Raw genomic sequence first — 27,544 nt, forward strand, 5'->3', positions numbered from 1 at the left:
ATTTATGCAGAGTCGTTCAGATGAGAAATTACGCGTTTCGTATAGCATTTATTTATATATTTATTTAGATCTAGATCTTTTTATTTATTTATTTATTTATTTATTTATTAGTATATCTATGTAATGTCACCCAGGACTTGGATTCATCATAATTCTGAATAGCGCGAGGATAGATCTACCACGTGGCGGACGTATGGAAATATTTAAACTTGTAGTAAAACTGATTTAAAACAATTTTTTAAACCTCCATGTCAAGACAGCAGCGATTATTAGGTGTCTTATATATAATAAAATTGAAATTATATTTAAATTATTATTTTATTAAGGAAAATTAATTTTTTAAGGATAATCGTGAAATAATATGTCCTCTACCTTCTCTCTGAGTTCCACAAACGTAAAAGGCCCGAGAATGGAAAAGTTCCTGCTTATATAGTGCGCTAAAAATAGCTCGCAGACTCAAAGACAACTGACTTGCTAGTGGTACTAGAATTATACGGTATTATACAATATGTCTGCTAGTAGCTGACTATGTGGAAAATAAATGGGTTTAATCTCTAACGATTAAACTAGTTAATATCTTAAAAGATATTTTAGCTAGAGTCATGAAACCATGTAGGAATATCATCCAGAATTTGTGCACCCGAGTTTTTTTTATTCACTTTGCAAGACCAGGGTTATAGGCCATGACTTAGTTAAAAAGTTTGTGCCCGATATTTTTCAAAATGTACTTGCCCTAGAGTCAAAACATTGTTTTATAGCATGTGAAGTTTATCTCGAAAATATTTCACATCGAGTCATGAAACCATGTACAGTGACAAGAGTGGGGGAACACCTGTGTCCTACGGACACATCTTTAAAGATTTAAAAGATGGCAACGAAAATTCTGCATTGATTGAATTTCTATTTACTACTAACTTCCACCTCATGGTTTCAGAGGAGATGTTTAACCACCATTACCCTGCTAAGTTTCTATAATGGAGTGTCTATCATTCAATTTGGACAGTACCATTGGGGTGCTTATCAAAAAGATACCGACTGATGTCAGATGACGGATGTACAGGCTGATCATGATCTATACTGGTCGCAAAAGCAGAGTTATTCGTGTCCAGTATGATAAGTGTTAAAGACAGACGGTGTGTGATCACAATAGTTCACCTTTAGCACGTTGTGACCTGATGAGGGTAAAAATTGAAGCGCAGACTTTAATTAGCTATTTCACGGGGGAGGAAGTGTTACACGAAGGATGGAGTTCTTCTGATAACCTGTCATGTTTTCTTCTGATAACTGTTACGGAGTTCCTGGAAAACGTTACAGAGTTCTTCTGATGTCTGAATGACGAACCAAGGAATCGGTGGATAAAATGGTAATTATTTATCTTAATAAGCGCCGAGCGGGTGTAGGTACGGGAGGGGGTCCTCTGCTCGTGTAAGGGGGTTTGGGGTCTCCTGAAAATTTTTGAAATATATGTATGAAATGATGGCCTCTGGTGCATGTTTTGTCTGAATTTTGAGGTACGGGAGGGGATACTCGTTTTAAGGGGGTCGGGGGTTCTCCTGGATAATTTTGAAAAATAGGAAAGTAATTGTGCCACGAGTATATAGGTCACGCCTTAGCCAACTTGTTGGGGGCCGGGCATGGATTAACGTGTTAGAGTCATTGTTATACATTGCATATCTCGAACAGCGATTTACTCTTGAATAAAATCATTTTGTCGTCAGATGCGTATTCATTAATGTATCACACGGGCTATGCATCTGTACTCCAAACAATTTTTATTCAACAACAAATCACTGCTTGGGATATACTATTTCTTAACTTGATAAAACATAGAAAACATAGCTCTAAACAATGAACAGAAACTAAGCATGTACATATTCTTCCTTTATTCAGAACCCAACAACGCATTTTAAAATGAAAATAAAAAACAAATAAAAACTAAAACAAAACAAAAAAATATCGTTTCTGTCCATGCGTTAGACTGTCTTTCTATACTTATTCTTCCTTTATTCAGGATCCAACTACGCATTTTAACATTAAAACAAAACAAATAAAAAAAAAAAAAAAAAAAAAAAAATCTTTTTGTCCCAACAACGCATTTTAACATGAAAATATAAAAGAAATAAAAACAAAAACGAAACAAAAAATCATTTTTTTCCATGTGTTAGACTGTCTTTCTGTACTTATTCTTTAATCAGAACCCAGATACGCATTTTAACATGAAAATAAAAACAAAAACAAAAAATAAAATTATCATTATTTTGTCCGTGTAATAGACTGTCGTTCCTGCGACTCATCGGAAAACCCTTCCATGCGTCATCAAAATAAGAAAAACCCTCCCTGCGTCATTAAAAGAAACAGTGTATGAATGCCAAGGCCAATACTAGGCTCGTACTGACTCGAGCAACTGAAAATACATAAAAAGTATGTAATTAATTTCATCTGGTGCAATGCTCAAACAAACGACTAGACTTACTTATAAGAGTAGATCAATTACTAGAGATGGGAAATGTCATATTTTAGTCCTTGCTCTTATCAACTAAGAAAAACTCCATTTTGTTACACAACATATCAAACAAGGGCTCCCCAAGCGGGGTAATATACGCGCCGTGCCATGGGAAAACCAACATAGTGGCTTTGCGATCAGCATGAATCCAGACCAGCCTGCGCATCCGCGCAGTCTGGTCAGGATCCATGCTGTTCGCTTTCAAAGACTATAGCAATTAGAGAAACCGTTAGCGAACAGCATGGATCCCGACAAGACTGCGCGGATGCGCAGGCTGGTCTGGATCCATGCTGGTCGCAAAGCCACTATGTTGGTTTTCTCATGGCGCGGCTCAATTACGCCCGAAGGGTTATATCAGGGAAGGGAGGAAACACATTTGAAGAAAAACAAGAGATGTCGGAGGACAGCAACGCTCGACTATTCAAAAGCCTTGTCGATTGAATGAATACGAAAGTCGAAAATGGGACATAATTTAGTAAAAAAGCAAAATAGGGTTATGGAACCTGCATAGTGCTTATCAGCTCATGACAGTGGACAAGTATGTGAAGTTTCAATCCATTCCCATTAGTGGGTACTGAGATACCAGCTTACATATAGGAATTTAACCAAAAACTCCTAAGTTGAAAAAGGGGCATAATTTTGTAAAATGTGAAGTTGAGTTATTAACCCTTTGCACTGCATGTCATATCATGACAGTGAACAAGTGTGTGAAATTTCAATCCTTTCCCATTAGTGGATACTGAGGTACCAGCTTACATACAAAAACTTAACCAAAAATTTCTATGTTGAAAAAGGGGCATAATTTTGAAAAAAAGCAAAATAAAGTTATGGGACCTGCTTTGTGCATGTCAGATTATGACAGTAAACAAGTGTGTGAAGTTTCAATCCATTCCAATTAGTGAGTACTGAGATACCAGCTTACATACAAAACGTTAACCAAAAACTTCTAAGTTGAAAAGGGGGCATAATTTTGTAAAAAAGCAAAATAGAGTTATGGAACCTGTGCAATGTAAGTCAGTTTATCACAGTAAATAAGTGTGTGAAGTTTCAATCCATTCCCACAAGTGGTTACTGAGATACCAGCTTACATACAAAACCTTAACCAAAAATTTCTAAGTTGAAAAAGGGGGCATAATTTTGTAAAAAAGCATAATAGAGTTGTGGAACCTGTGCAATGTAGGTCAGTTTATCACAGTGAACAAGTGTGTGAAGTTTCAATCCATTCCCACAAGTGGTTGCTGAGATACCAGCTTACATACAAAAACTTAACCAAATCGGGACGCGGACGCCGACGCGGACGCCGACGCATGGGCGAGTCCAATAGCTCTACTATTCTATGAATAGTCGAGCTAAAAAGCAAAATTAAAATATTTCTTTGGTGGGAGGTGTGAGGAGCACTAATGGAAGCAGGATGTGTGCTTGTAGTGGTGGTGAGGGGATACTAAATGACAAGAGAAACTATTTTTTGTGGGGTGGGTGTTGGGGGTGCGGTTATGTGCATTGTTGCAGTCTGCACATAGTCAAAGTTTCAAGTCAATACCTTTAACCTTTTTAAAGTTGCGCTCTAAACACGAACTATGATGGGCAGATTTGACCTCGCTATGACCTTGATTTCTGACCTACCACCCTGGTTCATGCACTCCGCACATCGTCTTATCATCACCTACCAACATCCGAAGTTTGAAGTCAATACCTTACACGGTTATCAAGTTATTCTCCGGACACTAAATATGACGGACAAATTTGACATTTGAGCTCAATTTGTAACCTTAACCTTCAGACCAGGTTCATGTTCTTTAAAATTGCACATTACCTCATCATTACCTACTTACATGCCAAGTTTGAAGTTGATACATTGAATGGTTAATACATTATGCTCCTGACACGAAATATGACAGATTTAACCTTTGAGCTCAGTTTGTGACCTTGAACTTTGACCTACAGAACGGGTTAATGTGCTCTGGTTAATGTGTTCTGCATATTGTCTTATCGCCATCTACCTACATGCCAAGTTTGAAGTCAATACCTTGCATGGTTTTTACTTATGCTCCAGATGTCATAGGACGCGAAACGCGTTTTATTTCTTTTGGCCTTGTAATTGTTGTCACATTGTATTTGAATCTATTGAATAAAATATGAAATCTAAATATTAGATGTACTACCTGTTATTCATTCTTGATCTTGACCAAAAGTCCCGTTATTGCCCTATTTACTTCCCTAAGAGTTAAAATGACCAGCCTATTTATTGACATGTTTATTATATACTTTCTTTTTATATTTATATCGGTATTTTCATTTTGCATACTTTTCACAAACATAAGACCTGAAAAATTCTTTGTTTCCGGTAACATGCTAAAACAAGAGGGTCATGATGACTGAATCGCTCACCTGAGTTATATGAGCCACATGTTTCAAATGACAAACTGATGCTAAAATATTAGAAAGTAGGTCAGTAGGTCAAGGTCACAGTCCAGTGACCCTTATCATTTCGGGTCATCAGGTAATTATAATTAAACAGTCTAGGAAATAAGATCTGATTATTTTTGAAGTAATTTTTCCTATATAACTCATATATCAGGTGACCCCTGAGGCGAGGCCTCTTTCACCCCAGGGGCATAATTCGAACAAACTTCTTAGAGATCAACTAGGCAATGATTAATACAAAATATCTAAGGCATAGGCCTTGAACTTTCAGACAGGAGGATTTTAATTTTTTTTCCTATATAAGTCTATGTAAAATTTGGGACCCCCAGGACAGGGCCTCTTTCACCCCTGGGGCATAATTTGAACAATTTTAGTAGTAGTCCACTAAGCAATGCAACATACCAAATATCTAAAGCATAGGCCTTGCAGTTTCATGCTAGAAGATTTTTTAAGTTTTTTCCTATATATGTCTATGTAAAACTAGGGAACCCCATGGCAGGGCCTCTTTTCACCCCAGGGGAATAATTTGAACAACCTTGGTAGAGGACCACAAGGCAATGCTACATACCAAATATCAAAAGCCTAGGTCTTGTGGTTTCAGACAAGAAGATTTTTAAATTTTCTTTCCTATACAAGTCTATATAAACCATGTGAACACCGGGGTGGGGCCATGGGGATCATTTGAACAATCTTGGTACAGGCCCACTATATGATGCTACATAATAAATAGCAAAGCCCTAGGCCTTATGGTTATAGACAAGAAGTTTGTCAAAGCTTTTCCCTATATAAGTCTATATAAACCATGTGACCCCCGGGGCGGGGCCATATTTGACCCTAGGGAGATAATTTGAACAATCTTTGTAGAAGCCCACTAGATGATGCTACATACTAAATATCAAAGCCCTAGGCCTTATAGTTTTGGACAAGAAGATTTTCAAATTTTTTCCCTATATAAGTCTATATAAACCATGTGACCCCCGGGGCGTGGCCATATTTGACCCTAGGGTGATAATTTGAACAATCTTGGTAGAGACCAACTAGATGATGCTACTTAACAAATATCAAAGCCCTAGGCCTTGCGGTTTTGGACAAGAAGATTTTTAAAGTTTTTCCTTTCGGTTGCCATGGCAACCACAGTTCTGCATGGAATTAAATTCTTTGAACAAATTGAAAGGGGACGATCCAAGGAACATTCCTGTGAAGTTTCAAGTAAATCTGCCCAGTGGTTTTGAAGAAGATTTTTTTAGAAATTGTTGACGCACGACGGACGACGGACATCAAGCGGTCACAATAGCTCACCGTGTCACTTCGTGACAGGTGAGCTAAAATTAGGGTAGGTAGGTCGGAATTTTCTCCAAGGCCTAAAAACATTTAGGGTCGGGCCAAAATTTTAGGGTAGGTCGGGATACCGGAAACAAATTTTTTACGCCTAAACATATTTGTCGATGGCATCATTATTTGTAAATCGATCTGAAAACGATAAAGCACCCTTTCACCCACCATAATCACGCTGCTAAATGACGCTAACGTCAAAACAGGCCAATGTTCCGGTTACCCAGGGTCATTATAATTATGGTGCGTTAGGCACACTGCGCCATTAGCATCCGTCAACAGCTGCAGGAATGAACATTTTCAACAGCTTTTTTATTACTATTTACAGGAAGGTAAATGAGAATACATAGTAAAATCTGTGACAAAATCTTTTGGGCTTTTGGTCAGTCAGGTTTTTGTGCGAGGATGCAATCAATCATTGAAATAAATATACATGGACGGAACAGATATATTAATGAAAATATCAAAGCCTATACCACCAGAGCAACAATATTGACGAACAGACAAATGTAACTTACCTGGAATACATGCGTCCGAGTATGGGTCAATAACCTTTAGCACATTGTGCACGGTGGCCATACGTGTCTCTTCAGCGTCATTGTCGTTAGTTGTTCCAGTCTGTTTGGCGCTCCTTTTTGCTCTGCTGCATGTCGTCTGCAACAATATAAGAATGGTATTTATATAATAATTCTATTAAATAACAAAGGGTGTTTTTGTATATTGCTGCCCTTTTTGAAAGTGTCAGTCGTTTTGACTTATTAGACACTTCTGCCTTGCGTAAATCTACCTTCCATATCGTTGCTTTTGCATGTCAGGCGAAAGGAAGTAACTTCTATAACTATAAATAGCTGACCGCTCACTAACCGGTCACATTCAAACCCATTTCAGTGTGGCTCTAACTTTTTCTCGAGGCATATATCACATCTGTCTACCATATCACAAAACCTAGAGGTATCGGTTAGTTAAACCAGTATGCCTACGGGCAGAAAGTCGAGCCCGCCAGCTGTCAAGTGTGACCTTGACCTTGGACCTAGGGACCTGGTTCTTGTGCATGACACTCCGTCTCATAATGGTGAACGTTCATGCCAAGTTACATCCAAATCCCACCATGCATGAAGAAGAAATGCTCCGGACAAACTTCAATTGGACCTATGACCTCCAACTGTGACCTTGACCTTTGACATAGGCACATGGGGTTTGCGCATGACACGCCTTCTCATTAAGGTAAACATTCATGCCAAATATAAACAAGATTGGTATATGCATGTCAAAGTTATGGTCCGGACAAAATCGGACGCACGCCCGCACATACACCGAAAGTGGCGACTATAAAATAGAGACATTGACCTTCCTAAAACTTAAGCAGACCGTTTACATCCTAAGAAATGTCTATGGAAATAACAGAAGCAAACAACATAATGGACACAAACAATCATAGTGGACACAATACTCCAAGGTAATCAGAACTCCTGACTCTTACTGACGTTTGAATGTCTTATCTGTCCAGTCTACTCGTCCAGTTAACAACAAATTGTGCTTTTTCTATTTTCCATTTCTCTATGGAAAATAGAAAAAAGCACAAAGGACACAAGTGTTTGATCACAAGTTTAACGCGATAACAGTAAGTAAAAGGACGTCCTTAATGACGTCACATGCTCATGGTGTTCTATGGTGTTCCATTGATCAGTTCCTGATATTGGTACAGTAACATAAATTTGTTTAGTATAAATTTGTCATTTTTTTACAGAGCAGTCATGATAGTACAATATATCTGGATATCCATATCGTATTAATTAACGCTAGATGTTGAAACCGTTACAAACGTTTTTCAAAAATATATAGATGAATACATTTAGCTTTTGTCCACTTATTCCAAATTCGACAAGCAAACCGGCCACAATCAACTCATTTAGGTAACAAAAAATGCACAGACTTACATCACAACTAATTGACGTAGATGGACAAACTTTCACGTCACATACAAGAAAACGTTGTCATAGTTGTAAAACTTGAACGCTGAAAGTGTCGCAGTGACTGTACCGTCGTAGGCGTCTGAAAAATGCGTGATCAGATGACTTGTAGCATTGCACCTGAAAATATAAACATTGGAATTTACCTAACACATAGCGAGTTGCTATCGTCATGCATGAAGCCATTAGCAAAACTCATCGGGGTAAGTGCTAAGATTGTGTCAGAAGAATAAATTATTGAGCCGCACCCTGAAAAACCAACATAGTGCATTTGCGACCAGCATGGATCAAGACCAGCCTGCGCCCCCGCGCAGTCTGGTCAAGATCCATGCTGTCCGCTTTCAAAGCCTATTGTAATTAGAAAAACCGTTAGCGACCAGCATGGATCCAGACCGGACTGCGCGGATGCACAGACTGGTCTGGATCCATGCTGGTCACAAATGCACTATGGTTTTCTCATGGTGCGGTTTCTTATAATGACTGCCCATCCAATCTTGGTCACAGTATAGACAAAGCTTTTTTATAGTTTGGACCGCGCACATGCCCCTCCCTCCTCCCCCACCCCTCCCCCACCACAAGAACGAATGATATAAGATGTACGTTCATTGTATGTATTAGTTCTGTAGTTAGAGTGTGAAAAAGGTCTAAGGCAATACGTTTGTACTGATTTTATTGTTGCTATAACATTTATCTGTATTTAAGATTCGATGATATACACATCTCAACTTACCCTCCACTGCTAATTAAACTGATTGAAACATTAGACAATGCATCAATTCCAGGATAACCTTCACAGCTAGTTACTTCCAGGATATATTCGCCTGAAAAAAAGTTTATCATTTTTTTTTTGGCGGAATACAATTTATAAGAGTTTCTTAAAAGGCTTACAGCTTACTACTGAATCATCTTTGTTGCTATAATATTGTAACAATTACAATTATGTAAATAAATACCGTTTTAGACCAATTCAGCAGACATTTATCGCTAATTAGCATATATGCAAAACGAGTTTAATTTGTTTCAATTACCGTAGATACTGACATTTCACGGGATGTCGCTTTATTCACGAAAACGAGCGACAGTGAAACAATCGCAAATTTTACCCAATCAATGGCGATCATTCTAGCATAGAATACATACTCGGAATACTGGTGGTCCAAGCGACTGGGTCACCAACTACGGCAGACGTTGGATTCAAAACAGATGTCACTCCAGGTGTTACAGTAATGCCTTTATGTTCAGCGACTCCCAAACTAAAAACATAACGCAAAATATGTTTAATTGTATAATCAACATCCAAAGTGAAAAGACATCAGAATTTTCACTCTGTCATGATAGCAACATTTTGTTCTGCTGATACTTTGACCAAATTAGAAAGAAATTTTGTTTGTTTTGGGTTTAACGACGTTTTTCAACAGTATTTCAGTTTTGTAACTGCGGGCAGTTAGCCTAACCAGAGTTCCTGGATTCTGTAGCCGTATACTGACCTGTTCTTCGTAAGTAACTGCCAACTTCCCCTCATAAATCAGAGGTGGATGACGACCGATTTCAGACATGTCATTTTATGATGAGAAACTTGCATCGATTGAAAATTTCAAATTTAACAAGAATTTACGTTTACTGGTTAAGGAGGGGCTAAAAATCAACGAATCAGATTTTATAGTCTTTGGACTGGTCTCCAAACGCTATCTCATAACTTTGAATACTGGACACATTTTGCCGTTACGAATTTTGTTGACCATTTGTGTTTTGTTTTATTGATCGCGTATTGAATAGGTCAAGTATATGCGCACTGGGGAAAATATTTCATGATGGACCTGTGAATTCTTTACTTGTGGGTGAAACAGGTCTCATAAGCGTAAATACGACTAGCTTCTACAGATTATAAAACATACCGTACGATTTGTTGTGAATTAACTGTTGTTGTACTTTTAGTAGTTCAACCGCCACCCTTGTTTAAGAGCAACATTTAAAAAAACCACTGTTTTTCATCCTCAGTAATAATAATAACTCCATTAATCAAAACCCACAATTGACCGACCCCTCTAGTACAGTATCTAGACGCATAATCTAACTCTATACATAGAGCGCCTACTTCACCCGATTTACATTCGGAACAGTTTCACGTGTTTCGGGCTTTTTCGTATGTTTAACATGTGATTTTTGAACCGTCCAAAGATGTTGGAAATGTTTGTCTCATTGTTTATTTTTTTGTAATAAAAATGTTACAGCTTTCATTGTCCACCACTTTTTTTCCACCCTTGCCTGAAAAAAAAAACAGTTATGAGTTTGTACACTGTTCAGACAATTGTGCTCTGTTGAAATTTAACCAAACACAAGTTTACCTGCATAAACAGAAAGCATGATATGTCACCATGCGCGGATCTAGAGGGGGGACCGGGGGTCCGGACCCCTCTGGAAAATCTTTAAAAAAGGAAAGAAGACAAGAAGGAAAGAAAATGTTTTTCGAAAAAGGCAACATTAGGACTGCATGTAAAGTATATGCGGCTGCTGCCACATACGACCCCGACATAATTCATATTATTTATCTAAAAGAAACTAAGAATTTTACCTTCAAGAAAGCTTGATTTTATCATTTTCCCAAATTTAACAGGTTAGTCCATAAAACTGTCCCAGAATGCAAAAAATGAAGTGCTAAATTTCAAAATTTCCAGGGTGGGGGGAGGGGGGGGGGCAGGGTATCGGACCCCCTCTGAGAAAATTGGCTGTGTCCGTGCATGGTCACTATACCTGTCCAGTACTGGACATTATGGTAAACGCTTCTTTCCTGCACAAATGACAATTTCGCAACTTCTCTCCGGTTTGTACAAATTTCTGGCCGCGATAAACCATTTGACTTGTTTATCTTTTGAACAGTGAGTTTCTGCTTCAGAACCCATTGTTATATATTGAAATGCATATCGAACGATATACTGCTACTTATTTATACATACAAAGACAACGTGGTACGTCCCTTGACTAAAGAAATGCGGCAATTTGACGACCAGAATAATTCCATTTCATCACCAGATTTCAAATGATAATAATTTTCAATGTTTGTTTCAAAGTTGTGATGAAACCCTTCTCCTGAAGTTGGCATTATTTACACAAAAAGTTATGTATGTTACTCAGTGAATCTGTTAATCTGGTGCTAGTCAGAAATTATTGATTTACGACAGATATGCATATATCTTCCGATACCTACAGTAAGATACAGTATCTGCTATGTATTTTTTACATGTATACGTTTTGTTTTATGTGCATGTATTTGCATGTAAATGTTGCCTTTACAAGGCTGATGCCCATATGGGCCTAGTTCTTGAATAAAATCTGAAATCTGAAATCTGACAACGGGTAACGTCCCTTGACTAAAAGAAATGGCGGCAATTTGTACGAGCCTAACGTTACTTCTTTTCTAACAACAATTTATGTATCAGTGTTTGTACGTAATTAAGTTTACTGACCCGACATTGTAAGTATTATCTATGAAATGCACTTTGCAGCTCCCTGGTATTTCGTTGCATAATATCTGTACAATAACCACATCTTTTCCTCCGTGTAGTGTGTACAATTCAATTCCATTGTAGGGCCCAATGGTGAATAAGATTGGGAAATCCTATAAATAATATATATAATATATATAATATATATATGGAATTATAACAACTGTGTAAGCTGACGTAAAATATGTACATCACAGGAACTCGTATGAAGAAAGCATGTATTTGAATCAAGGACGAGACTCAATTCTCTGTGACCGTTTACTGAGAAAAATATGAGCCGCGCCATGGGCAAACCAATATAGTGCGTTTGCGACCAGCTAGCATGGGTCCAGACAAGCCTGCGCATCCGTGCAGTCTGGTCAGGATCCATGTTGTTTGCTTTCAAAGCCTATTGCAATTAGAGACACCCGTTAGCGAACAGCATGGATCCTGACAAAACTGTGCGGATGCGCAGGCTGGTCTGGATCCATGCTTGTCGTAAACGCACTATGTTAGTTTTCTCGTGGCGCGGCTCATGTTTAAGCTCATTCGTCTTTTGCCTATGATTAACCCTTACCCAGTGTTAAATTTCTATAATGAACTTGTCCATCTTTCATTTTGGACAGTGCCATTCACTGTTAAAAGGGCTGTTTACCAAAAAAAAGAAACTGATTGAATGACGAACAGTGCAGATCATGATAAGACTGCACGGATCTACACTGGTCGAAAAGGCAGAATCAAGCATATCCAGCAAGCCTGTGGTGTGTAAGTTAACAAGAACATTAAAAAAAAACACCGAACAAATAGAAGTCATTTTGTGTGTTCAAGGTATGTTGCTGTAAAAACTATATTGGAAAGCTTTTAGATAAAGAGAAATATCCTTATTCATTTTCAAATTATTAAACGTATACTTTTTTCGTAAGAAAACATCCAAACTGTTAAACTGTAACGAAGTTCATTGTGAACAAGGCAGTCTGAAAGACAGTTAATTCCCCACGCCACTTTTATGGATGGTGAAAGGGTAAACCTTTGACCCTGAGCTGTGACCTTGACCTTGAACTGACATGGCTGACTCATAAAATATGCACATCGTCTTGATGAGGTGATTATTTGACCCAAGTTTCATGAATATCCTTCAAGGGATTTAGAAGATACAGAGCTCAAACCTTTAACCTTGAGTTGTGACCTTGACCTTGAGTTGATATGGCTGACTCATGAGTTCTTGATGAGGTGATCATAAGACCAAAGTTTGATGAAAATCCTTGAAGGGTTTTAGGAGATACAGAGTGGACACAAAATTGAAGGCTCAAACCTTAGACCCTAAGGTGCAACCTTGACCCAACATGGCTGACTCGTAAGTTCTGCACATCCTCTTGATGAGGTGATCATTTGACCCAAGTTTCATGAAAATCCTTCAAGGGGTTTAGGATACAAAGCGGACACAAATGGAAGGCTCAAAACTCTGGCCCTAAGTTGTGACCTTGACATTGATCGGGCATGGCTGACTCAAGTTCTGCACATCATCTTGATGAGGTGATCACTTGACCCAAGTTTTATAAAATTCTTTCAAGGGGTTTAGGAGATACAGAGCGGACAAAATAGAAGGCTCAAACCTTTGACCCCGAGTTGTGACCTTGAGCCAACATGGCTGACTCATGAGTTCTGCACATCGTCTTGATGAGGTGATCATTTGACCTAAGTTTCATGAAAATCCTTCAAGAGGTTTAGGAGATACAGAGCAGACACAAAATGGAAAGCTCAAACCTTTGACCCTAAGTTGTGACCTTGACCTTGTGTCAGTATGGCTGACTCATAAGTTATGCACATCGTCTTGATGAGATGATCATTTGACCAAAGTTTAATAAAATTCCTTCAAGGGGTTTAGGAGATACAGGGCGGACACAAAATGGAAAGCTCAAACCTTTGACCTTGAGTTGTGACCTTGACCTTGAGCCGACATGGGTGACTCATGAGTTCTGCACATTGTCTTGATGAGGTGATCATTTGACCCAAGTTTCATGAAAATCCTTCAAGGGGTTTAGGAGATACGGAGCGGACACGAAAGTGTTACGGACAGACGGAGACCATTCCTATAACCCCCACTACTCGCGGTGGGGGATTAAAACGTGTTGCGCTATACACACTCTCGTAATATCATTCCTAACCCGAGCTATTAAGCGAAAAGTGTTTTTATTATACATATATATATATATAAATTTCTGTCTTAAAGGTGTACGCTAGAATTCCCTGTATATGAGATGGGCGAAAATTTTCCCAATAACAGAATTTCTTTAAACTTCGGGTATAGAAGGACAATCATCTAAGAAACCAAAAAATGCAATAAAAATCATAGGTCACCGGATTCGAAAAAGAGTTATCTGCCCTTGAAAACGTCATTTTTGAAGGAAATGCCGTTTTCAAGGGCAGATAACTCTTTTTCGAATCCGGTGACCTATGATTTTTATTGCATTTTTTTGTTTTTTAGATGATTGTCCTTCAATATCCGAAGTTTGAAGAAATTCTGTTATTGGGAAAATTTTCGCACCAAATTCTAGCATACGTCCTTAAGTACAGCTTGCATTTTACGAACGGGCTGAATAAAAATCCTTTATTGTACCTTCCGTATTGTATGTTGCCGGACTACTTTCATTAATATACATGAGCTGACACAGTTATATAAATAGCGCACACAAAAACATAACTCATTTCGTTTTAACATCAACAAACATTTAAGATTTCGTTCGATTACAAATAAACAAAGTGGAGGCATATAATAAAAGAGTCATTACAAAAGTAGCTAGATCTAGGATTTTGTATTCGGCTCTTGTGGATTTTGCACGGACGGACCACACTCTGCGCTTGATGGCAAAATCCACTCGAGCCGAATACAGCATCCCAGATCGAGCTACTGTTATAATACCCTATTTTATTGACCCAAAATGCAATCAAAAGTTCTTCATAAGCTTGTTGAGCACTAAGCTTGGTGACAGTATGTCAATCAAAACTAAAGCTGGAAATCACAGTTTTGATGATTCCAGCAAAAATTATAATAACATTTATTTTCAGTAACTGACATTAACCATGACCCTATGGCATCTAAATGGTTCTTTTTTATTACCAAAAAAAGAAAAAAATAGCTGCATGTCCACAGGACACAGGTGCACCATGTGCACCACCGCCACACACACACACACTCCTGTTACTGCGCATGGTTTCATGACTGAAATACTTTTTAACTTATATGCAATACAAACTTTTAAGCACTTTATGTGCATTTATCACTAATCTTCCATCGGTTTATTTTGATTCTGGGATAAATAATTTATTTACGTTTGAGCGTAGCGAATTACGAAATAAATGTATTTTACTCACTTTAAGGCAACCAGTGATTGTCACAGCGGTAGAGTTGATGTCTGAAATACTACACTTTTCAATAGGTCCACCGTTTGTTACATTCTGTATTGCATTGAAGTAATAATCCGCGTGAAGATTGAATACATCGATGCTGTTGTTTGGATGGCAAACCACCACAATCTCTGCAAGTAGTTAATTACATATAACTGAACATTTTCTATCACGATACATGTATGTGTTGTTTCTAAATGGACTGTTTTAGAATAAAGGCGAACAGAGAAACAAGTATGCCCACGGGCAGAATGTCGAGCCCGCCAGCTGTCAAGTGTGACTTTGACCTTGTACCTGTGGTACCTGGTTCTTGTGCATGACACTCCGTCTCATAATGGTGAACATTCATGCCAAGCTACATCAAAATCCCACCATGCATGAAGAAGAAATGCTCCGGACAAACTTCAATTTGACCTTTGACCTCCAACTGTGACCTTGACCTTTGAGATGGGAACATGGGTTTTGCGCAAGACACGCCTTCTCATTGGGGTTAACATTCATGCCAAATACAAATAAGATTGGTCTATGCATGTTAAAGTTATGGTCCGGACAAAATCGGACGTACGCATGCACGCCAAAACTGCCAAAAGTGACAACTATATCGAGCTCACTGCAAGCAGGCTCGACAAAAATCAGTGAAAAAAGTCTGAGACATGTATTAGTGTCTGTTTGAGACATGTATTAGTGTCTGTTTGAGACATGTATTTAAGTGTCTGTTTGAGACGTGTATTTATCTAAGTGTCTGTTTGAGACATGTATTTGTATTTATCGAAGTGTCTGTTTGAGACATGTATTTGTATTTATCGAAGTGTCTGTTTGAGACATGTATTTGTATTTATCTAAGTGTCTGTTTGAGACATGTATTCATCTTTAGAAGTGTCTGTTTGAGACATGTATCTAAGTGTCTGTTTGAGACACGTATCTAAGTGTCTGTTTGAGACATGAATTTATCTAAGTGTCTGTTTGAGACATGTATTTAAGTGTCTGTCTGAGACATGTATTTATCTAAGTGTCTGTTTGAGACATGTATTGGCGAAGTCAACTACATATAAAGAGCTCTTTTCACACATTCAGCTCACACTTGACGGGTATTTATGCAGATTTTTGAAGTGATGTAAAAAAAAAAACATATCTCTATAATTATTTAAAGTGCTAATTGCCTATACAGAGACGTTTACCTGCGCAAGTAGGCTGGATTCCAGACCACTGGCTGTTGATACATTCACGGGTGACGGAACCGCTCGAGATGATGTAACCTGCGTTGCAGCTGTAAGTTACCGTATCTCCTTCACCGATTCCAGAACAAGACATGCTACCATAAGCAATAACCTCCGGTGTTTCGCATATAACTGTAGAAAAAAATCGACTGAGAAAAATTCTGATTTGACCTTTATTTTTATGAAACGGATGCACGATTTCAAATTTCTATATTTCAATCTTCGAGCACGTATGAACTTCCAATGTTGCATATAAAGTCAGCTTTTCAAAATTTGATTATCGAACTGGGTCGATGCAAATTTGAAATTCGATTGTTTTTAAAAACTTTAATTTCGGTCTTTTCGGCCATCTTGGCTCTAAATTCAATACCACCTCGATATTCAGCATTTTGAAAATTTGAATTTCGGTATTCGTGCTGGCTTGAAATGCAGTGCTAATTTTTAAATACATCCATGCAGTCTGATGATGGTCTGCACTGTTCGCTATTCAGTCAGTCAATTTTCAGTGAACACCCCTTCAAATAATAACTGGTACTACCCAAATTAATAAATGATGGACCAGTCCATTTTAGAAATTTAGCAGGCTTAAGGTTAAACAAGAGCTGTCTCCATAGGATGGCACATGCCCCCGATGGCACTTTGAATGAATAGACCTTTAAAGTCCAAGTGCCTCCTTGACCTTTGACCTACGGACCTGGGTCTTACGCGCGACACGTCGTCTTACTGTGGTACACATTCATGCCAAGTTATTTGAAAATCCATCCATGGATGACAAAGATATGGACCGGACAAGCCCATCAATGCACTATCATGAAAAATGACCTTTAACGTCTAAGTGTGACCTTGACCTTTGAGCTACGGACCTGGGTCTTGCGCGCGACACGTCGTCTTACTGTGGTACACATTCATGCCAAGTTATTTGAAAATCCATCCATGGATGACAAAGATATGGACCGGACACGAAAATTGCGGACAGACCGACAGACCGACAGACGGACAGACGGTTCAAAAACTATATGCCTCCCTTCGGGGGCATAAAAATTTCAAATGTTATAACTGTTACTTACTGAATTTTAGGCCAATGGTGACGCCAGCTACATCTGGGAAATCGGTAGAAATTTGGAAACCTCCACAACCACCAAAATGAATTTCAAATTGGTCTGTGAAAAAGGCATCTGGAATATTATCAGTGCTGTTCACTTCGCTCGCATATCGTACCAAACGTGAAGAAGATCCGTCTTGGCATGGGAGTAGTTTCCATAAGCCTCATTCTGGCTGTTGTACAACAGGGTGAAATAGCTGTTTGGGTTAGCGTCACAATTTGTGAAATTATAGTCTGTCCCCTGGACCTTCCAGCCCTGTATGTCTTTTGAGTGATTCACTCCGGCCTTGGGTACGAAGCCGACGTATAGATAAGGGGTCATGTGGTCATTTACCAAATTGTTATATCCAGTGGAAGAGTTATATAATACGCCGAGATTTTCGCTCGAGTATTTCGAGATTTGTGCCGCTGTAGCGTCATACTGACTTCCGTTCTGGAGCTTGTGACGTATTAACACTTCCGTTTTCTCTGTAAACAGTTTGGCTAGGTTAGGATCAACGCTAGTATTAGCGGCGATGAATGTATAACCATAGCCACTTTCAAATAAGCAGTAAACTGTGAATGAGTCGCTGTTTGCGTTTGTTAAGGTGTAAGTTCCGCTAGATGGCGGGCAGGATGCACTGCAGGACACATCGGTACAGGTCTCTGAAAATATAGGTTACATATATAGTCAACTAAGAGTGAAGATTGTTCCAGGAAAACTAAATATATCGAAAGACTTTCTTTAGCAGTTATAATTCTAAATGAATATAAGTATCCGAAATATTTTTTTAAATAGAGAGTGTCAATTTTAGTATCAATTTTTCGAAGCTGTATCCAAACTTTATCGAATGTGGTGAAGTTGTCAGCAACACACAAAGATCACGTAAGTATGGCATATGGTCGATGGACTAACAGCCACTATTGAAACTCAAAATACTGCATTTCCAACTGTGGCACGGTCTCAAATGTCGCAACCGCACTTAAATGTCGCCACAGTGTGCATGCTGAGTAGGCTATGCATTGTGTGTAGAAATGATATACTGTTCCGAACTACAAGTTTGTTTTTCGATGTTATCGCGCCAAATATACGTTATTGATTTGATATTTAAAGGTTTGAGCCTCGACGCGGTACTCGCCACAGTACTAAAATTTCAGATCTTAACTACAGAATGCAACGGCGTTTTTTCAGTAATGTCGCGCCTTATGCCGCCCATCGTATCTCTGCCGAGCGCCGTGTTGCGTCTCATTTCGAAATGTTGCGTGTTGTATCGCAGAGTGGACGGTCAACACAACGGGAAGCACAACAATGCCAGACAATACGACGGATAACAGAATGTTGTAACATAAGCTGAAATTCTTTTTACCAAATACTGATATTTGAATGGGAATGTATGATTTACTGAGTGACGTGTATCCAATTACTGTTTAACAACCAGGTAAAAAAGTTTCAAGAATAAGCTATTTATAGTAGCAACAAAGGGAAGTAAGTTTTGTTTTTCTTAGTCCATAAAAAACTCCTTACCAGGTAGAGATACTTTCAAATTTAAGTAACATTAATGTCGTACAACAGAAAAGTGGTCTCGATTTTTCCTTACTGTCAATTATAAAAAAAAGTTACAAGTTATTTATAGTAACAACAAAGGGAAGTTAATCTAAAAAAAATCTAAGTCCACACATGGTGAAAACAATTGTCTATTACTATAAAAGGAACTATATGTTGGTTTCTACTACCGAAAAATGTCAAGTTCGCTTTTTCCAAAGTATTTCCGCTAACATATATGTAAGTTGTTAAATCCAACAACAAAGGAAATCCGTTACCACTTTCAGTGGAGTAAATACGGCAATTATGAAACACTGGCTATAGAAATAGTACCTACTTTTTTCATATCATAGGTATGAAGTTAAAAAGCTTTGAAATGAAGGCAAATGTCCATATATTTCTCAAAAAAATAGATATATTGACCATATTTTAACCAGAAGCGTAGAGTTATGAGCATTCAATATTTTCATGTTAAAGAAAATTTTGTGATCAAGGAAATATAACTTTTCATGAACATGGAGAGCAGAAACATCAAAGGGACTTAACATAATGAATATTTTCTAATTGGGTGCATTTGATTTAACATTCAGCTGTGATCTGGATTTCTAAATAATCGGATCCATGATACTGTGTGCTTAAAATAGAATATCTGGAACAGTCTGTTAACAGCAAAAACATGCTGTAGCAGAATGCAAATATTTAAGCTCGAACCCAGGACCTCTCACATCTAAAGCAGACACTCCCATCATTTCCCTATAACAGCAGTAGCTATAGCTGGGCAGTTTGAGTGCACCGACGACATTACGTGAACTGGAACAATTTTGTGACAATAACATTTTAATCGGTGTACTCAGGATTATCGGCGTATTCGCTTTGTTACCTAGCGGCAATTTTCGTGTATAGAATATATAATCCAATGTTGCCAACGTTTTAATCGGTCAAAACTGCCCAAATTTCTCTGACGTGTTTTTTTTAGAGTAATACTGTGAACTTACTAACTGGCAGTACCAGTGAAATATAACTTACACTGAATGTTTTATATTTGCCCTTTTAGCAGCTGGCGAACGGCAAGGACGGAATCGTAACCGGTGCAGTTGTAAAAACCACTACTTAAAATTTGAACAAGAGGGCCATGATGGCCCTATATCGCTCACTAGAGTTGATCTGGCCTACTGACCTAGTTTTTGACCCACATGACCCAGTTTCAAACATGACCTAGAGATCATCAAGACATTATGATCAAGTTTCATGAATCTGCTCTCAAGTGTTAACAAGCTTTTCATGCGATTTGAGCATGCAACCTAGTTTTTGACCCACATGACTCATATTTGATCTTGGCCTCAAGATAAACATTCTGACCAAGTTTCATGAAGATAGGGTCATAAATGTGGCCTCTAGAATGATAACAAGCTTTTCCTTCGATTTAGTTTTTGATCCCACATGACCCAGTTTCAATCTTGACCTAGCAATCATCAAGATAAACATTCTGAGCACGTTTCGTGAAGATAGGGTCATAAAACTGGCCTCTAGAGGGTTAACAAACTTTTCCTTTGATTTGATGAGGTGACCTAGTTTTTGATCCCAAATGATCAAAATACAAACTTGATTTAAAGGTCATTAAGACAAACATTGTGACCAAGTCTCGTGAAGATAGGGTCATAAATCAACAAGCTTTTCCTTTGATTTTATCGAATGACCTAGTTTTTGACCCCACATGACAGATTCAAACCTGGCCAAGATAAACATTCTGACCAAGTTTCATGAAGATAAGGTCATAAATGTGGCCTCTAGAGTGTTAACAAGCTTTTCTTTTGCTTTGATCAGGTGACCTAGTTTTTGACTTCACATGATCCAGATTGCAACTTGACCTAGATGTCATCAAGACAAACATTCTGACCAATTCTCATGAGTTTCAAACTTAAACTGTGGACTTTAGTGTGTTAACAAGATGTTCCTATGATCTGGCCTAGTGACCTAGTTTTTGACTCCACCTGACTGTTTCGAACTTGGCCTAGAAATCAAGGTAAACATTCTGACCAAGTTTTACGAAGATGGGGTCATACATATGGCCTCTAGAGTGTTAACAAACTTTTCCTTTGATTTGACCAGGTGACCTAGTTTTTGACCTCACAACACCCAGATTCGATCTTGGCGAAGATATCAGCAAGTTAAACATTCTGACCAAGCCTCATGAAGATATGGTTATAAATGTCGCCTCTAGAGTGTTAACAAGCTTTTCCTTTGATTTGACTGGGTGGCCTAGTTTTTGACCCCACATGACCCAGAATCAAACTTGACCTAGGTCATCAAGACAAACATTCTGACCAATTCTCATAAGTTTCAAACTTAAACTGTGGACTCTAGAGTGTTAACAAGATTTTCCTTTAATTTGGCCTTGTGACCAAGTTTTTGACCCCATGACCAAGATTCAAACTTGACCTAGAGATCAAGACAAACATTCTGACCAAGTTTTACGAAGACAGAGTCATAAATGTGGCCTCTAGGGCCTTTGATTTTCCTTTGATTTGACCAGGTGACCTAGTTTTTGACCCCACATAATCCAGATTCGAACTTGACCTAGAGGTCATCAAGATAAACATTCTAACCAGTTCTCATGAGTTTCAAACTTAAAATTTGGACTCTAGAGTGTTAACAAGATTTTCCTTTGAACTGGCCTAGTGACCTATTTTTTAAACTCCATATGACCCAGATTCAAACTTGTTATAGAGATCATCAAGACTAACATTCTGACAAAGTCTCATAAAAATTGGGTCAGAAATGTGGCCTCTAGAGTGTTAACAAGCTTTTCCTTTGATTTGACTGGGTGACCTAGTTTTTGACCCCCACATGACCAAGATTCGAACTTGACCTAGAAGTCATCAAGACAAACATTCTGACCAATTCTCATGAGTTTTAAACTTAAAGAGGCACCACAAAATAGCTGTATTCTTTTGTGTTTCCATGATGGTAATTATACATGCTTTGCATGAAGAAAAGGAGAAATAACAAGTATCTAGTAACAAATTGACAGTAACGTATTTTAGGCCAAGACAATGTGTGTAATGTCTTAACATTTTATTGAATAACTGTAGCAATATGTACATAAACCAGTGTATATAGTAAAAGTTCAATCACATTGTTTCTACAGTGTAAGATAGTTATTCATCTGTTTTTGAAACTTTGCTGAAAAGAGATTGACTCTCAGTGTTAAGAAGATTTTCCTTTGAACTGGCCTAGTGACCTAATTTTTGATCCAACATGACCCAGTTTCAAACTTTTCCTAGAGATTATCAAGACAAACATTCTGACCAAGTTTCATAAAGACTGGGTCACAAATGTGGCCTCTATAGTGTTAACAAGGCAAATGTTGACGCACGACGCACACCGCACGACGCCGGACGCCGGACAATGACCAGTCACAATAGCTCACCTTGAGCACTTTGTGCTCTTGTGAGCAGCTAAACATCGAAATATGTAAGAGCTCTGGTACGGTCTCTACTGGCTATAACCATATTGACCCGCCCAGTCCACATGTAGAGCACCATTCGATGCGTGAATTTGTTGCGTACAGTTAAAAGGTCGCAATGGGGTTTGTTTTCGCATACTGACCATACATTCGAAAGTAACGATGTATGTTAACCTTTGTGACAAATAAGATGTTTGGCATGTTTAAAAAAAACAACTCAGGTTTAATAATATGTAATACGCTGAGCGCGTTAAGTCAGAAAGTCGCCTCAATTAAGAAAGAATACTTTCTACTTCAGAGGTTATTTCTAAGGTCACAGAGTTTGATTGGCCAGCTTCTCAGTCAAATTTGACTTACCAATGCATTCTCAAGAGAAGGATCAATAAGTTTATCTCCAGCACTAGACATAATCTTGAGCGCACGATATCTTATCTAGAATACATGACATTTTGCACGAGAGCATGTTATCATATCTCGAGCACACGACATCTTATTTTGATCGCTTGATGGCTTATCTCGAGTGCACGACATCTTATCTGCATTGCACGACATATCTTGAGCACTCGATATTTTATGTCGAGCGCTCGACATCTTACCTCGAGCGCACGACATCTTATCTCGAATTCACGGCATCTTTTTTGATTGAGACAATATTATTAAAACATAGGTGTGTATCCTAAACATACCGTCATACTTTATGTAGGTGTAATAAAGCTTCATACTTTGTTTGTTTGTGTTGGGTTTAACGCCGTTTTTCAACAGTATTTCAGTCATGTAACGGCAGGCAGTTAACCTAACTAGTGTATCTGGATTCTGTACCAGTACAAACATGTTCTCCGCAAGTAACTGCCAACTTCCCCACATGAATCAGAGGTGGGGTATGAATGATTTCAGACACAATGTCGTTCATCAAATCGTCACGGAGAATATACGCCCCGCCCGAGGATAGAACTCACGACCCCGCGATCCGTAGACCAACGCTCTACCTACTGAGCTAAGCGGGCGGGATGTAGGTGTAATAAAGCTAAGATTTAACATTTGTATTTCGATAGTTGCCGATAACTTCCCCACACGATACCAAATATAGAAACAAGTGATTTGTCAAAATTGTAGGCCAAACTAGCCCAGTCCAGTTAACCCCCATTTAAGTAAAAGCTGCTACAATATATATTTTCGTAACAGGGAATTGAAATGATAGACGAGACCTTAAAAGGCCTTGCCGCAATCTGATCGAACCCGATATGTTGACGGTCATACGGAAAGCCGTAGAGGACCCCAGCTAATTCAATATGAATTATATAGTAAATGCGGAAAATCTTGAAATCCCGCGCTTCTGCACCTCGCACATAGCCCCCGCGTTTTCAATGTAGTTATAGTAAATGCGGAGCTTTTGAAAATCCGCTGAGTTTGAGGACCCCCGCTGATTCAATATGAATTATATAGTAATTGCAGAAAATCGAAAAACCCGCCAATTTAGAGGACCCCAGTTGACTAAATATGAATTATATAGTAATGACGGAAAATCGGAAAACCGGCCGATTTAGGGGACTCCCGCTGATTCAGGCATACAGACACTAAAAAGAAAAATGGCGCGGAAAAAAATGGTAGTCGCATAATGGCGGATACAAATAGTCCTCAGTTTTTTTGCTCTGTAGAGCTATTTTCCTTATTTTCTTTGCAATTGTTCTGCTAAAATCACATGACAGATCTATGCTTCACATGTAGGTAGCATTTTCATAATGAAATAACATTACAAAATTTTTCATGGAAACGTAGATCATACACCACCAGTATAATTTGGGGTCTCATTTTTTAGCTGATTTTGCAGTTTGTGTGTTTGAAATTATCTTTCTTGCATCAAACATGACCCCCACATTTCTTTTGATTTTTAGTTAGTACTGACAATATTCAAAAAAATGTAGGTTACAGAAATTTAAAATGGGTCCTGATGTGTGCTGCGCCGGTCATTGGAATTAGGTCAATTTTATATAGAATAAAGAACAACAACTATTTAGTGTGTTATAACCTTCAATATAAATTATATAGTAAATGCGGAAATAAACAGGTTATCAAGGATGCAACTTGTTTTGAATTTCCCGCTCATTACGCCTTCTTTACCTTAATTTAAATTCAGATATTATTCAACACAATTCACAAACACGAACAGTAGAAAGTTTAAATTTGCAAAAAAAAAAAAAATAATAAAAACGAAATAAAGGCAAGTTCTCCAATTTGAAGAGTATGTAAATCACGTGACAACAGAAACTTTGGCACGAATTTTGTGTAAAACTGTCTTCAAATATTTTTCTGCATGGTTTATTTTATGTCACAAATGGATTAAAATATAGTAATGTAAACGGTGACATCTGAAGTTATTGTAGACTAGGTGACGTCACACTGAATTAAGTGTAAATGAGGGAAAGTATTCATTTGGCCTAAACTGTCTAGCCTAAGATATAAAATGTACTTACGTAAAGTTGTATGGCAAAACCTGGCAAGAACGATCCAGAAACATAATTGTAAAAGCGTCTTCCCTGCCATCCCGTAAACTCCAAAATTCAAATGAATGATGTTCTCGTGCTGAAAATGAAATTTGCACACAGTCGTATACTGAACAGCAAAAGAAACTATCCAGATGTATAACTTGGGTATTTTTTTAATAAAACAATTATGAATTTGACTCGTTTTCTTCATACCACATTACACTTGAAGAACTTTACGTGTTAGATTTTTTTAAAAAATCTATCAACCGTGAAGTCAGTAGTCCCAAAACAGCCGTTTTACACAAAATTCACGTGTGCGTGTAATTTATGATTTTCTTTGTGAAATTTTATTGTCATTGGAAACAATGATAATTGACTCACTCGAAAAACAGCATAAAGTTAAAATATATTGCTGGTTGCATGGCATGACTGAATCAAATTCAGCGCGAGCGCGCAATTGGGATGTTACAATGCAACAGACGCGCAGAAGATATAGCCAGAAATTCGTGCAAAACGGTTATTACGGGACTACTGACTTCACGCTTGTTCAGTTTTTTTAAAAATTTAACACGTTAAAGTTCAAGTGTAATGTGGTATGAAGAAAAGTCAAATTCACAAATTTAGGCGTGTTATTAAAAATACCCCAGTTATGCACCTGGATAGTTTCTTTTGCTGTTCAGTATACATTCAGATACGGGAAAGAGAACATATTAACTTGCTTTTTTTTCTAAAATATAGCGTGGCAAAATGTAACAAATTCAAACAAAGTTCTTACCTTCTTCTAATCAACCGACAGTGACCGATCTCCGGAAGCATATGAACTCCTAAATGTAATGGCGTTCTATTTATACGTAAATTAAATTCCCGCCTTTTTTGTTGCACGAAAATCTCGTGATTAAGGAGGTAGGTTACCTTGTTACAAGGGTAAATTCAAATTAGTTGAACCGCAGCATCTTTTTGTATTTCGTGTAATATGAAGTTTTAACTGCTAAAATCTCAGTTCCGTTTGTCTCTGTCCCTTCAAGTTCAATTTTTATCCAGGTTTGAAGAACATGACCATCCAAAGGTATTTCATATTGAAAGAAGAAGGAAAATACGGATATTTAACACTTTTCGGTGTATTTTAGTTTCATTGATATCCGTAGAAGTCAACATAATCTATAATTTTACTAGTATGCACGTTAGCTTTCTAAGATAAGCTTAAAATGTATATGTCGCGGGGCTCGTGTGTCCATGGTGACGCATTTTCTCTCAGTTTTAAACAACTATGTATAAAAATAGGGGTTTTCGACGGCTTCAGTGCCATTCTGTTAATGACCAACATGGAATATTTGGGTAATATTATTAGCAAAATACCAAGCACTATACATGGTACCCTATTTTTGTTAAAGTTTAAAGTAACCATGGCAACAGAGATGTTTAAAATGGCTTATATCTTGCTTTTTGTAGTAATTTCTTATAAAATAATATTGAATAAGATTATCTTTCTAGTTGATGTAGCTTTAAAACATATTATTTCTAACGTAAGTTATATTTTCGTGTTATCTGCATTTATTCAAACAAATTTCTAAGCTTAGAATACTTACAGCAGTACCTCTCGTCTGGCATTTTTCATGGAAAAATCGTTCAGCATGCTACTATTATTCTCATGGATAGTGTTGAAATGAAAATAAAAAGCCGAAGCTGTGTTTCTTAAATAGACTAGTGTCAACGCTTTTGAATTTTACATTTAGATACATAGGTCACGGGCTTCGTTTCCATGGTAACATCAATTCAATTCAAGAAACCACAATTTTCTACTGAAATTTGAACAATTTTAGATCTTAGTTTCAGTATATAAGTAACAAATTATCAACGGAACCTGTAAAATAGGTATTACAAATCAAACTGCTAGATTTTTTATTTGAAAATGGCCGTAACAAGTAACCTCTCACCCAACTATATTCCAAATAACATTGGTTACCATCATCCATTTTCTTACATTCCGCATAACATTTCAATATAACTACTACCCATTAAGAAGACGTTTCCCGTTTGCCAGTTTGCAGTCGTTTACTTATGAATCACTCAAACACCTGTTTGCCCTCCGTGACCTCGGTACATATCTTTGAAGCTTATCCGACATGTCATCGGGAGTTGTGCGTGTACATTTCAGTACGGACGGAGTTTATCGATAGACATGATGCAAACTCTCGATTAGGCCCAAATCAAAATTTTGTTTGTTTTCCGTTTTATTTGTTTTTATTTCTGTTCATTAAAATATTTCTGTATCAGCCTGTCGAATTTGTAGTCTTGCTATTGCTTTAAAATTCATAGAGTGCCCTTATTCGGTAAAAGTTTTACGGGGCTTCTGTTTTCTCAATACAATTTCTGTAATAAAATCGTGCTATTGGTTTGTTTTACTGTGTCATGCACTAATGTAATAGCCGACTAAGTCCGTTTATTTGACTTGGACGTGCGCACTCGTGTACAATAAACGTGCGTATGCCATGTACAGGAGAGCACAATGCTGTGAAATAACATCTACTTTTATTATTATTGTGATTTTATTTCATTATATCCAGCAACAGACACAAAAACTAAATTCGAATTAATGTAAATCAAGTATGTCATTTTGCCTGTATTGAAAATACAACGT

The 27,544-nt window shown here is 37.8% G+C and overlaps 2 protein-coding genes across 2 annotated transcripts; both read right to left on the reverse strand.

The window, feature by feature from the left end:
• Positions 1-1,617: 1,617 nt before the first annotated feature.
• LOC128559471 (uncharacterized) lies at positions 1,618-17,577 on the reverse strand. The gene is made up of 9 exons (XM_053551207.1): positions 17,401-17,577; positions 16,295-16,465; positions 15,084-15,247; positions 11,694-11,845; positions 9,370-9,482; positions 8,960-9,050; positions 8,197-8,349; positions 6,778-6,913; positions 1,618-2,404 (listed from the first exon to the last, which is right to left on the reverse strand). Exons 2-7 carry the CDS (start codon positions 16,425-16,427, stop codon positions 8,229-8,231), a joined length of 774 nt encoding a protein of 257 aa, XP_053407182.1. The 5' UTR covers positions 16,428-16,465; positions 17,401-17,577; the 3' UTR covers positions 1,618-2,404; positions 6,778-6,913; positions 8,197-8,228.
• Positions 17,530-25,104, reverse strand: LOC128559470 (uncharacterized). The gene is made up of 2 exons (XM_053551206.1): positions 24,895-25,104; positions 17,530-18,080 (listed from the first exon to the last, which is right to left on the reverse strand). Exons 1-2 carry the CDS (start codon positions 24,962-24,964, stop codon positions 17,530-17,532), a joined length of 621 nt encoding a protein of 206 aa, XP_053407181.1. The 5' UTR covers positions 24,965-25,104.
• Between the last annotated feature and the right edge of the window lie 2,440 nt (positions 25,105-27,544).

The sequence above is a fragment of the Mercenaria mercenaria genome, chromosome 9 (genome assembly GCF_021730395.1).
Source record: "Mercenaria mercenaria strain notata chromosome 9, MADL_Memer_1, whole genome shotgun sequence".
NCBI lineage: Eukaryota > Metazoa > Mollusca > Bivalvia > Venerida > Veneridae > Mercenaria > Mercenaria mercenaria.